The sequence below is a fragment of the Elephantulus edwardii genome, unplaced genomic scaffold (genome assembly GCF_000299155.1).
Source record: "Elephantulus edwardii isolate Elephantulus edwardi_28Jun2011 unplaced genomic scaffold, EleEdw1.0 scaffold00166, whole genome shotgun sequence".
Classification (NCBI taxonomy): domain Eukaryota; kingdom Metazoa; phylum Chordata; class Mammalia; order Macroscelidea; family Macroscelididae; genus Elephantulus; species Elephantulus edwardii.
Genome location: NW_006399916.1, coordinates 5,401,267 through 5,413,173, shown reverse-complemented (window position 1 = coordinate 5,413,173; position 11,907 = coordinate 5,401,267). Strand labels below are relative to the sequence as shown.

At 40.5% G+C, this 11,907-nt stretch overlaps 1 protein-coding gene across 1 annotated transcript; it reads left to right on the top strand.

Annotated features, from left to right (window-relative positions):
- Positions 1–10,662, top strand: LOC102848054 (geranylgeranyl pyrophosphate synthase-like). The gene is made up of 3 exons (XM_006895381.1): positions 1–70; positions 9,610–9,680; positions 9,904–10,662. Exons 1-3 carry the CDS (start codon positions 1–3, stop codon positions 10,660–10,662), a joined length of 900 nt encoding a protein of 299 aa, XP_006895443.1.
- Positions 10,663–11,907: the final 1,245 nt, after the last annotated feature.

The following is an 11,907-nucleotide window of genomic DNA, read 5'->3' as shown; positions in this document are numbered from 1 at the left end:
ATGGAACAGTCTCAGGGAACAGTCCAAAGAATTCTTCTAGAACCCTACAAATACTTACTTCAGTTACCAGGTAACTATGCCATTAACAGTCTGTATAATATGTATATAACAGATGGTCATTCAGCTATGACCAAGTAGCTCTGGACCTAACGGTGAAGGAGCTGCACTGTCAATCGAAAAGTTGTTGTTATATGCCATCAAGTCATCTGTGACTCACAGCAGCCCTATGTATACTCTGAACCCTATCCTATCCTAAGCCAGTCTCACTGACTCGTAACACACCAAATCCTTTCGCGCCAGTTATTGTGTCACTGCATCTCATCCAGGCTCTTCCTCTCCTGGGCTGTCCCTCCTCCCTTCCAAGCTTAATAATGTTCTTCTCCAAAGACTGGTTCCTCCTGGCCACGTATGCCCAAAGTATATGAGATGGAGCTTCAAAATCCTTGCCTCCAGGGGAGCTCTGGTGGCCTAGTGGCAAGGAGCTGCAACTACAATCCCAGAGGTGCACGGTTCGAATCCACCAGATGCTCTGCCAGGGAAGGAGGGACAATCTCCTCCTGTACCAGTCAGATCTGATTTGACAGTACACTCACACAAAAATAATAAAATAAAATTTTTTAAAAAATCCTTGCTTCCAAGAAACTTGATTTCACCCTCTCCAGGACAGATCTGTTTGTTCTCTTGATGGTCCAAAGTATGTTATATACTCTTCTCCAGCACCACAACTCAAAAGCATCAATTCTTCTGTCATTCTTAGTCATTGTCCAGCTCTCTGATGCATAGCATATAATTATGAAGACCATGGCTTGGATCAGGCACACCTTAATGTCATTGCACTTCAGCACTCTGGAGAGGTCCCTAACAGCCGACTTCCCCCATACAGTTTGTCTTTTGACTCCTTGACTGCTGATGCCAAGAATGTTGTTTGTGGAGCTGAGCAAGCTGAAATTTTTTAACAACTTCAATCTCTTCTCCACCCATCAGTGTACCACACAATATGGATGCTACATATCTTTCTCCATATGTGAGGAAGTTATGGAAATTTATATAACAACAAAAAGCTTCTCATACCCCCTGTGTACAACTTTTCCATTATCATACATATTATCTTTCTTAGTAGTTCTTTTGGGAGCAAATACTTAGAGGCCACTTTATTCAGAAGCATATTCTTAGCTGCACAGAGTGATCCCAGTTATGGTGACCCACATGTGCAGAACTGCTCAGGACTCTCCCAGCAGTGAACTTCCAGAAACAGACCACTAGGCCTGCCTCACAAGGAGCCTCTGGAAGTCCAGCCACAAGTGTTGGATCCTTTCTAGCAAAGTAACATGCCTGTGCCACTGAGGAACACAGCTCACCCTAATTCCTGCATAAGGAGGTATTAGTATACAGGGTTTCTTACGTACTAATCATACAAGTGTGTACAGTTTTGTTATATATTCCTGTTTTTCAAAACTTTTGAAAGCCTGAAAAACCATAACAAGTAAAACTCTATAAGTATGTTGTTTTTTGTTACTGAGTGCCATTGCATTAGTAACTCGAGCTCACCATGTCATAGCCATGCATGAACCTTCCACAGCTTCAATCTCCACTGTGTGTAAGCCCTTCATTGCTGTCATGCTGTCAGTCCATCTCGTTAGGGGACTTCTGGCCCTTCCCTGACCCTGCTGCTTTCCCAGCATGATAGCCCCTTCTAAAGCCCCTCCTGACAGCAGGCCCAAAATATGTGAAAAGAAAAGTCTTAACATTTTTGCTTCTAAGGAGTACTCTGGCTATACATTTTCCACCACATATTTGTTTGTTCTTCTGACAGTCCATGGTATATTCAGTACCCTCCAACAACACAATTCGAAGGCAGCAGTTCTTTTTTATTTTATTTTTTTTACTTTTTCCTTTTTTTTAAAATTAATACTCTAACAAAAGTTTACAGAAAACTTGGATTTCCATTCATTAATTGTTGCTCATTTTCTTCCTTCCCTACCCTCCCCCCAGTTCATGTTTTTCTTTAAAAATATTCTTTCGTTGTTGCACAATTTCCTCCCTTACTCTGCCCCCCAGTCCACTTTTCTGTGCATCTTATTCTGGACTGTTGTCTTGCACATAATACCTAGTCATATATTCCTTTTAAACAGTTCTTTCCCTGATATGTTTCAATGCAGTGTTCATTATTTATCCCCTTTTCTTAGTTTCTCCCTTCCCCAATGTCAGTCCTGTTTTTATAAGTGGCATTATGCAGTGTTTGTCCTTTTCTGACTGAGATATTTCACTCTACATAATGTCCTCTAGGGTCACCCATCTTGTATAATATTTTATTAGTTCTTTGTTTTTCAATGCTGCGTTGTATTCCATTGTGTGAATATACCATGCATTCATACTGTGCATTTATTTGTTGATGGACACGTCCATCTCTGCGCTTTTGAACAACTCAGGAGTAAACATAGGTGTGCATATATCTGTTTGGGTGGCAATTCTGGTTTCTTTAGGATATATTCCCAGTAGTGCAATTGCTGGATCATATGGTACTTCTATTTCTGAAAAAGTGCCATACTGCCTTCTATAATGGTTGCACCATTTTACACTCCCACCAAAATTTAATAAGGGTTCTAATTTCTCCACAACCTTGCCAATGTTTGTTGGTTGTGGCAGCAGTGCTTTGCTCTTCCTTACTTGGTATCTGACTTTCACATACATAGGAAGCAATTTAAAATACTTTAACTTAAAAAAAAACTTGAATCAGGTGCACCTTAGTTAAATTGACATCTTTACTCTTGCACATTAAAGAGGTCCTTGACAGCCGGTGTGAGTCAATGCAATGCATGATTTGATTTCTTGGCTGCTGATTACATGGGTACCAATTGTGGATTCAGTAAATCTTGCTTCTTTCCTCGGTGTTGAGATGTAATCCATATTGAAGGCTGTGTTTTTTTTTCTCTTCTGCAAAGTGCTTCAGGTCCTTTTCACATTTAGCAGCCAAAGTTGTGTCAACTACGTAACACAAATTGTTGATGAGTCTTCCTCAAATTCTGACGCCTCTCAAAAGCTGTGGAGTTGGAACCTCTTCATAGCGACCCTTCAGAGGGTTTTCAAGGCTGGAAACCAACAGAAGGAGATTACCCATCTTTCCGCCACAGAGCAGCTAGTGCGTTTGAACAGCCAGAGAGATGCTGCCTATGAGTTAGTGTAACCCCCTGCAGACCACAACAGTGGTGGTTGTTGTATATCATCGATTCTGAACTAGCACTGAGCTGACTTTCGAGCGGATTTTCAGAAGCAGGATAAGCACGCTGGAGGAGATTGCCCACCTTTGTCCTGCAGAGTACCTGGTGGATTTGAATCACATGTCTTCAGGTTGGCAGTGCAGCTCCTTGCCACACCAGAGGTTCCCCACAGCTTCTCAAATTACTAGCTCAGCATCCCATTAAAAAGTCCTGGTGCAAAGATACAACCTTGAGCCATATTTTCTCTGATTTTTAAAGCATGTATGATAGTTTCTTGTGCTTTTTAAAGGACTGCTTCTTGGTCTTTATACAGTTTCTACATAAGCACAGTTAATTATTCTAAGAGTCCCATTTTTCTCAATGTTACCCATAATTGATTATGAGCCACACAGTTGAATGCCTTGTGTAGTCAAGTAAAACATAAGTAAACATCTTTTCTAGTATTCTGGTATTCTTTGGTCAAGATCCATCTGATACCAGCAATGGTCTCTCCTAAATCCAGCTTGGCGATGTACTGGTTCCATCCTTTTTTAAATAGCATTTAGCAAGATTTTACTTGCATGTGATACTAATGATCCTGTTTGATAACTTCTGCATTCCATTGGGTCATCTCTTTTGAAATGAGAATAAATACAAATCTCTTCCAGTCAGTTGACTAAGTAGCTGTCTCCCAAATTTCCTGGCATAGACTAGTGAGTGTGACCAGAGGTGCATCTGTGTGTTGAAATAGCTCTGTCAATGTTGCATCAGTTTCTGGAGCTGTGTATCTTTGGCAGTATTCCAATGCAGAATGACCCTCTAATATCGATACTGTTGTCGCTTGATGATATACCGCTCTTACTTCATCACTTCTTCTTTGTACTTTAGTTTCAAGGTCTCTTCTGGAACCCTTGTGATCTTATCTTTCTTGTCTTTGTAATGACCTTGCCTTTCTACATGAATGATGTATGTCCTTTATATCCTTCCACAGCTGGTCTAGTCTTTGATAATTAGTGTTAGTACATCAAATCCATTGTTGAGATGGCTTTCAAACCCAGAGTCATAAATGTGTTTTCATTTTATTCCGTTTTGATTTGCACTTACACATGAATAATTGATAGTCTGTTCCATAGTAAGCTCCTGACCTTGTTTTGACTGCTGATACTGAGCATTTCCACTGATAGTGGCACAGATGTAGTCTCATGGATTGCTGTGTAGTCCAGGCAAGGTCCATGAGTATATAGTCACTGTCCATGTTTGTTAAAGAAGAAAGTATATGCAGTGAAGAAAGTATTGATTGTACAAAATTCTGTCCTATGATTTCCAGCTCATTTCTGTCACTAAGCCATATTTTCCAACCACCAGTCCTCCTCTGTTTCCATCTTTTGCATTCTAGTTACCAGTTATCATTAGTGCATCTTAATTGTGTGTTTGTTCCACTTCAAATTGCAAAAGTTGTCCGAAATCTTTAGTGTCTTTTATCTTTGACTTTAATGGTGAGTGCATCTATTATGAATAATGGTCATCTTGTCTATGCATGTGGCTATTATACCATCACTGACAGCATTATTTTTGAGGACACATCTTAAAATTATCTCTTAGTGACAAAAATTACTCCATTGATATTTAGTTTGTCTTCTGCCACTGTAGATGGTAAAATTACCAGATTTGAATGGCAAACCTCATCTCAGCTTACTAATGTTAGCATGCTGTCTGTATGATCTCCATGTTCTTTTTCACAATTTCCAGTTTTGCCAAAGATAACAGTCCAAGATAAAGCCAAGGTCCAAGCCAGGATCTTTTCCATTGCTTTGTATGTATGCTGAAAGTTGTATAGTAAATAAAGATGACAGAAAAATTGATAACTTTGAGTTGTGGTGTTGGAGAAAAGTATTGAATATCCCATGGATTTCAAAGAGAACAAACAAGTACGTCTGAAAGGAAATACAACCTGTGTGCTCTTTACGGTCAAGGATGGTGAAACTGATTTAAGCATGTTAGGAGGGGCCAGTCTTCGGCGAGAGCCATCATGCTGGGGGAGAGCTGGAGGGGCAAAGAAAGAGAGGAGGACCCTCAGCAAAGTGGAATGCCTCAGCAGCACATAGCACCATTATCATACTGTTTAAGAAAAGACTGTTTTCTGGTGGCCTAGTGGCAAGAAGCTGCACTGCAATCCTGAACGCCTGCGGTTTGAATCCGTCAGATGCTAGAGAAGGAGTGGCGGTCTCCTCCTGTGCCAGTTGGATCTGATTCGATGGCACACAACAAGGAAAAAAAACAAGAAAAGACTAAGTTTTCTATGTAACATCAAGAAGTAAAAAGAGATAAATATCTTTCTATGTGGATTCCTCTTCAGAATCTATTTTGCTGAGTTGTGCATTTTACATATAGCCTAGATCAGCCCATGTTTAACTGGAAAGTAGATCAGAAGTAGAAATATGTCATTGCTCCCCAGACTATAATATACGTAGAAGTTAGTAGGCAGGAGGTAATGTTCTCCAGCCCTGAGAGGCAACTTCCCTTCTGTATTTCTCACAAAATGTGAACATTATTTCTGGTCTGACAGTTGATGAGAGTCTGTTTATGTCCTTGATGTTGAGTGGCTTGTGCAGAAAGGACAAAAATAGGACATAATTTTTTTTCCCCCAGAAGAAATAAGTCCACTCTAGTTTGTTCTAGTATCCTTTTGAATTTTTTCTTCTACTTTTTAAGGAAGTAGAATAAATCTATGTAAGAAGTTTAATATGCTAATCTAAGAGAATTCATTTGACTGTATAGATCACTACAAACTGTGGCTAACTCTGAGAAGAAAGGGAATCCCAGAACACTTGATTGTGCGTATGTGAAACCTATAGTTGGACCAGGAAGCAGTTGTCAGAACAAAGCAAGGAAACACTGCATGGTTCAAAATTGGGAAAGGTCTGTGCCAAGGATGTGTCCTATCTCCATATCTTTTCAGTCTATAAATGGAACAGATTATCCAGGAGGCTGGGCTCTGTGAAGAGAAATGTGGCATCAGAATTGGAGTTAGACTCATCAGCTATCTGCATTATGTGGATAACACAGCCTTGCTTGCTGAAACTGAGGAGGACCTGAAGTGCTTGCTGCAAAAGGTCAAGGACTGCAGCCTTCAATATGGATTGAAGCTCGACATCAAGCAAATATTCTCACCACTAGCCAGTTGGCAGCATCATGCTAGATGGTGAAGAGATTAACAGCTTCAGTTTGCTTGGCTCTACAATCAACACTTGGTACCAGCAGACATTTCACTGGAAAAGTCTGCTGTCAGAGACCTCTCCAAAGTACTGAAGAGCAACGATGTCAATCTGGAAACTAAGGTATGCCTGGTACAGGCCATAGGTTTTGCAATTACTTGCTTTGCTTCAGAAAGCTGGACAGTGACTAGGGATGATAGAAGGAGAATTGATGCCTTTGAGCTGTGGTGCTGGAGAAGAGTATTGAATGGACTGCTAGGAAAACAAACAAGTTCATCCTGGACAGGGTGAAGTCAGGCTTCTCCTTTGAGGCAAGTATTCTGAAGCTCCGCCTCACATACTTTGGACATGTTGCAAGGACGGACCAGTACTTGGAGAGGGACTTCATGCTTGGAAAGATGGAGGGACAGAGAAAGAGAGGAAGACCCTCGATGAGATGGGTTGATTCAGTGACTGGGGTAATGGGGGTAGGTGTGTTGGAAACAATAAGATTGGCACAGAATAGGGCAGGGTTTAAGGCTGTTGTACATAGGGGTCACTGTGAGTCACAGGCAATCAATAGACAGCACACAACAACAAGAGAATTCTAACGTTAAAATAATTTTGTCAGTGTAGAGAAAATACACTCTTCATTAGATTTCTAAACTACACTTTTGATGTATCATCTCAGTAAGGAGACATCTTACAGAGTGATAGAAAAAAAAGAAGAAAGTGCTTTTGTTTGGAGAATCTTTTATGAACCCACTTTTTTTTGATCCCTCATCTGAGGTTAGGACTTTACTGTGCAGTTACTTTATTACTTTTTTTAACTTAATGTTTTAAATTGTGGTTTGAATGACAGCACAAGCTTGTTTTCCAGTCATAAACATTTGGTTTAGGGCACTATTTATGATAGCCACATTGTAACTGCTCTCTGTAGAACAGCAATAATGTTTATAAGCATCTCTTAATAGGGTGGGGTTTTTTCTTGTTGTTGGGTTTGTTTGGTTTTTTTTCATTTCTTATTAGTTTTTTTGTCAGTCTGAATATTTTCCTTAGTAAAATGTCTTTTACGTCCTCTATTCCATTTTTTTAATTGGTGTGTTTCCATTTTTGTTGAGGTGTTGTAGTTTACTGTAAATTTTAGATATTAGTCCATTTTCAAATAATGTCATTACCAAGTATTTTTCCCTCATTGTGTAGCATCTCTGTTTCACCTTTTAGAGCAAGCTTTTGTTCTACACGTAATTTCATTTCTACAAGGTCTCACTCATCTAGTTTCTCTTGAACTGTGTATTTTTGGTTATGCCTCATAGTCTTAAGAATGCCATAGATTAGGCCCTCTAATACTGCCCCTGGTTTTTCCTGTAATGATGTTTATAGTTTGGGGTTTTGCATATTGGTCCTTGATGAGCATTAACTTTTAACAGGAAACTCAGGGTAGTTGAGCTGGTTGTGGTTTTTAATCAGCCATTTCTTTGTATTTGGGCTAAAATAACTTCTGGTTGTAAAGGCCTCTCATAAGCTCTCCCAAGTAAGAAAATATAATGTTGAAAAACTAATGGCTGTAGTCAAAATAAAGAGATTAGCTTTGGACTAAACTTGAGATGTTAAAAGGAACTACTTTCATGCATGGCAGTGTCATTTTAAAAAAAATAAGAAGCAGAGCAGTTTACTCTGTAAAATCTCTCCTTTGAGAGGTCTTTTCACAAGGTAGTAATTCGGTACCAAAATAGAGTTCATTAAAAATAGCTACCTTGCTTTCTAAAAATGAGGAGAAACATGAATCACTTGCTACAGAAGATCAAGAACTTCTGCAGCAAGTGTTTCTTGTCTTCATCAGTATGGATTGCATCTCAGCATCAAGAAAACAAAGGTCTTGATCAGTGAGCAACATCATGATAGACGGAGAAAGGATTGAAACTGTCACTGATTTCATTTTATTTGGATCCACAATCAACACCTCTGATACCAACACTCAGGCGATCAGAAAGACATACATACTGCTTTGGGCAAGTCCACTGTCAGGGACTTCTCCAAAATACTGAAGAGCAATGATGTTATTTTGAAGACAAAGGTGCACCTGGTTCAGATCATGGCCTTTTCATTCACTTGCTATGCGTCCGAGAGCTGGACAGGGAGTAAGGATAAAAAAGGGATTAATGCCTTTGAGTTATAGTGTTAGAGAAAAATGCTGCATATCTCATGGACTGTTGAAAAAGCAAACAGATAGGTGTTGGGAAAAGTGCAGCCAGAGTGTTCCTTGGAGGCAAGGGTGGCAGAGATGGCTGTTATACTTTGGCCATGTTGCTTGGAAAGGCTGTTCCTTGTAGAGAGAGACCATGCTTGGAAAGGCGAAAGGTCAACAAAAGAGAAGATCCCCAGTGAGATGGATTTTCACTGCAACTTTAGCAATAGGCTCAAGATGATAAGAATGGCACAGGATAGGACAGGGTTGAGATCTGTTCATAACATTGCTATGAATCGTGCCAAATAACAACCATTCTCTGCATACTGGTCAAGTTAGAATAGTTCTAAACAAAGTTGTTGTTGTTGTTTGGTGCTGTCAAGTCGTAGATGACTCATAGTGACCCTATGAACGAACGGCCTGAGCACTGTTCGGACATAGAGTATCCGGAGACAAGCCATTTCAGAAGTGGATGCCGCTCCTACTTCCAGGCTTATTTTAGTCAGGAAGCTCCAGCCAACACTATCCACCATGGGTATCCATTACCACGATTGGCACATCACTGTCACAGTGTTCAGCATCACAGCAACATGAGTTACCTCTCTACAGCAACGCACAGATCAATGCTATACCACCTGGTTTGCCAGTGCCAATTAACTGCCATTAACTAGGCTACTTTCCTGTTTGGGTTTGGGGTTTTTAAAAAAAATAAGATAGAGACTGTGACTCCTACTTGTCAGTTCTAGTTTCAAAAGTGTTCTATGATATATAAACTTAAAATAAATTGAAAGAAGTAGATCAGTAAGCAAGCCACTGGTGTGCTGTCAAATCTTTTTGCTTACCCTTACAACTGCTTTGTGGGGTGTGGCCTTCAGGAGGTCAGAGCATGAGTAAAGGACAGCAGGCTCTGCTTGGGTAACAGATTGATGGGTCTGGATTTAATCTCTCTATTCAATTGTGGAAGAGATCTCTAAATGTGTTTCTTGTAGTTTAATTTCTAATTTTACTCAGATTTGTTCTTTTGTTGTAGGTAAGCAAGTGAGAACCAAACTTTCACAGGCTTTTAATCATTGGCTGAAAGTTCCAGAAGATAAACTACAGGTACTTAAACAATTCTGCTCTTATTCCTAGTCCCCCAGGAAATAGTAGAAATACACTCAGTTGTTGATGTTCTTTGATGCAGAATATTATTTTCTTTTTAAGTTGATAATCATTCATTATAAAAATTGAAGACAGCTGAATTTTTGAGAATGTATGATTATTTCAAGTCTGTGTTGAGTGAATAGTTGAAGTAAAGACAAACTATCCATTGTCTTTTTGTCAGATCATCATTGAGGTAACAGAAATGCTGCACAATGCCAGTTTACTCATAGATGACATCGAAGACAACTCGAAACTTCGGCGTGGCTTTCCTGTGGCACACAGCATCTATGGGATTCCATCTGTCATCAATTCTGCTAATTATGTGTATTTCCTCGGGTTAGAGAAAGTTTTGACCCTTGATCACCCAGAGGCTGTGAAGCTTTTTACCCGCCAGCTCTTAGAACTTCACCAGGGTCAAGGCCTGGACATCTATTGGCGGGACAATTACGTGTGTCCCACAGAGGAAGAGTACAAAACCATGGTGCTTCAGAAGACCGGCGGGCTGTTTGGGTTAGCTGTGGGTCTCATGCAGCTGTTTTCTGATTACAAAGAAGATTTAAAGCCACTGTTAGATACACTTGGGCTCTTTTTCCAGATTAGGGATGATTATGCCAACCTACATTCTAAAGAATACAGTGAAAACAAAAGTTTTTGTGAAGATATAACAGAAGGAAAATTCTCCTTTCCTACCATCCATGCTATTTGGTCGAGACCTGAAAGTACCCAGGTACAGAATATCCTGCGTCAGAGAACTGAGAATGTAGATATTAAAAAATACTGTGTGCATTATCTGGAGAATGTAGGGTCTTTCAGGTACACACAGAACACTTTGAAAGAGCTTGAGTCTAAAGCCTATAAGCAAATCGATGCTCGAGGTGGGAATCCTGAGCTCACAGGGCTAATAAAGCATTTAAGTAAGATGTTTGAAGAAGAAAACTAATGAGAGTAAGGCCTTTTGATTGGGCCATATAACTTACTATTATTCTATCATTTTTGTCTTTTAGCATATCACCTTCTAAAATGATTGGCCCTGGTAGTTAGTCTCAGGCACTGAGTTGGGGTGATGAGAATCAGGCTGCGTCCACTTGGAGCCTCTGATAGTCATCACATAAGGGGTGGAAGACATGATGGGACCACCCTGACATAACCATGGGTGGGATGGCTGATGTACCGCAGTGGGGCATTGTGACCTGTCTGTCCTCCTCCCATGAATGGTCTGTTGATGCTGTCAATAAAGACTTCACCTTCCAGGAGGTTGGGTTTTCCCCCCCATATGCTTCCTAATTATGGACACTTCCTAAAACAAAGGGACAACTTTGATCCAGTTTCCTTATCTGACTAGCCTGAGCACTGTAGGAACCCTGTTGCTTTAGAATTTCTCATTCTCCCCTCTGAGAACTCCCCTGCACAGTAAGCCCTTTGGTCCTTCTACTTATCCCTTTTTTTTTTCTTTTTTTCTCCCCACCTCCAACCCCTTCAAATTCTGGGCTTCAGCTAGCGAGTAATTGTCACTCAGTAATTGTCAGATACTTGCCTGAATCCAAGGAACCCTCAAGGCATGGCTGTTAAACACTCAGGCTGCCAGCTGTAACTAGGAGGTGCAAACTTTCCCTGCAGTTGCTCCTGAAAAGAGAACCACCCAGAAAACCTGGAGAATTCTTCCTGCCTTAGACTCTGGAACACCCGCAGCAGCCCACGTCCCCCTTCCTTCTACCGGGATGTACCTGTATGCCCCCAAATAACCACGTCTTGGTTACAGTGCTGTGAAAGACAGTTGAACACAAGAGGCTAGCCCGGTGCCCTGGGATGGGGAACGGGGGGTGCCTTTGTACATTATTCTGTTTGCACATCATTCCTAGTGAAAGTCATAAAAAGGAGAAATGCCCTTTTCCTTCCCTCTCCTGTCATGACCACCTTGAAAGCTTGCTTGAATGAAAAGGGAAGTAGGTGCCTCTAATCTATGATTAAAGGAAAGAAAAAAGTGTTAACACATGATCTAGGCCTTGCTGAAAAGGTGCCAAAGACTATACTGTCTACACTGTTGAGCTTAGAGTGTCTTAACCCCTACTTAATCACCAGTTAGGAAATCAAAGGACATATTGCATTGGAAAAATCTGCTATCAGAAACCACTCTATAGAGTACTGAAGAGCAACGATGTCAGTCTGGAGGCAGGTGCACCTAACC

Excerpts from the sequence above, each read along its gene's own strand:
- LOC102848054 (XM_006895381.1), top strand. The coding sequence starts at position 1 with ATGGAACAGTCTCAGGGAACAGTCCAAAGAATTCTTCTAGAACCCTAC. Across the intron at positions 71-9,609 it reads ATACTTACTTCAGTTACCAG|GTAAGCAAGTGAGAACCAAA; the intron begins GTAACTATGCCA and ends CTTTTGTTGTAG. Across the intron at positions 9,681-9,903 it reads TTCCAGAAGATAAACTACAG|ATCATCATTGAGGTAACAGA; the intron begins GTACTTAAACAA and ends TCTTTTTGTCAG.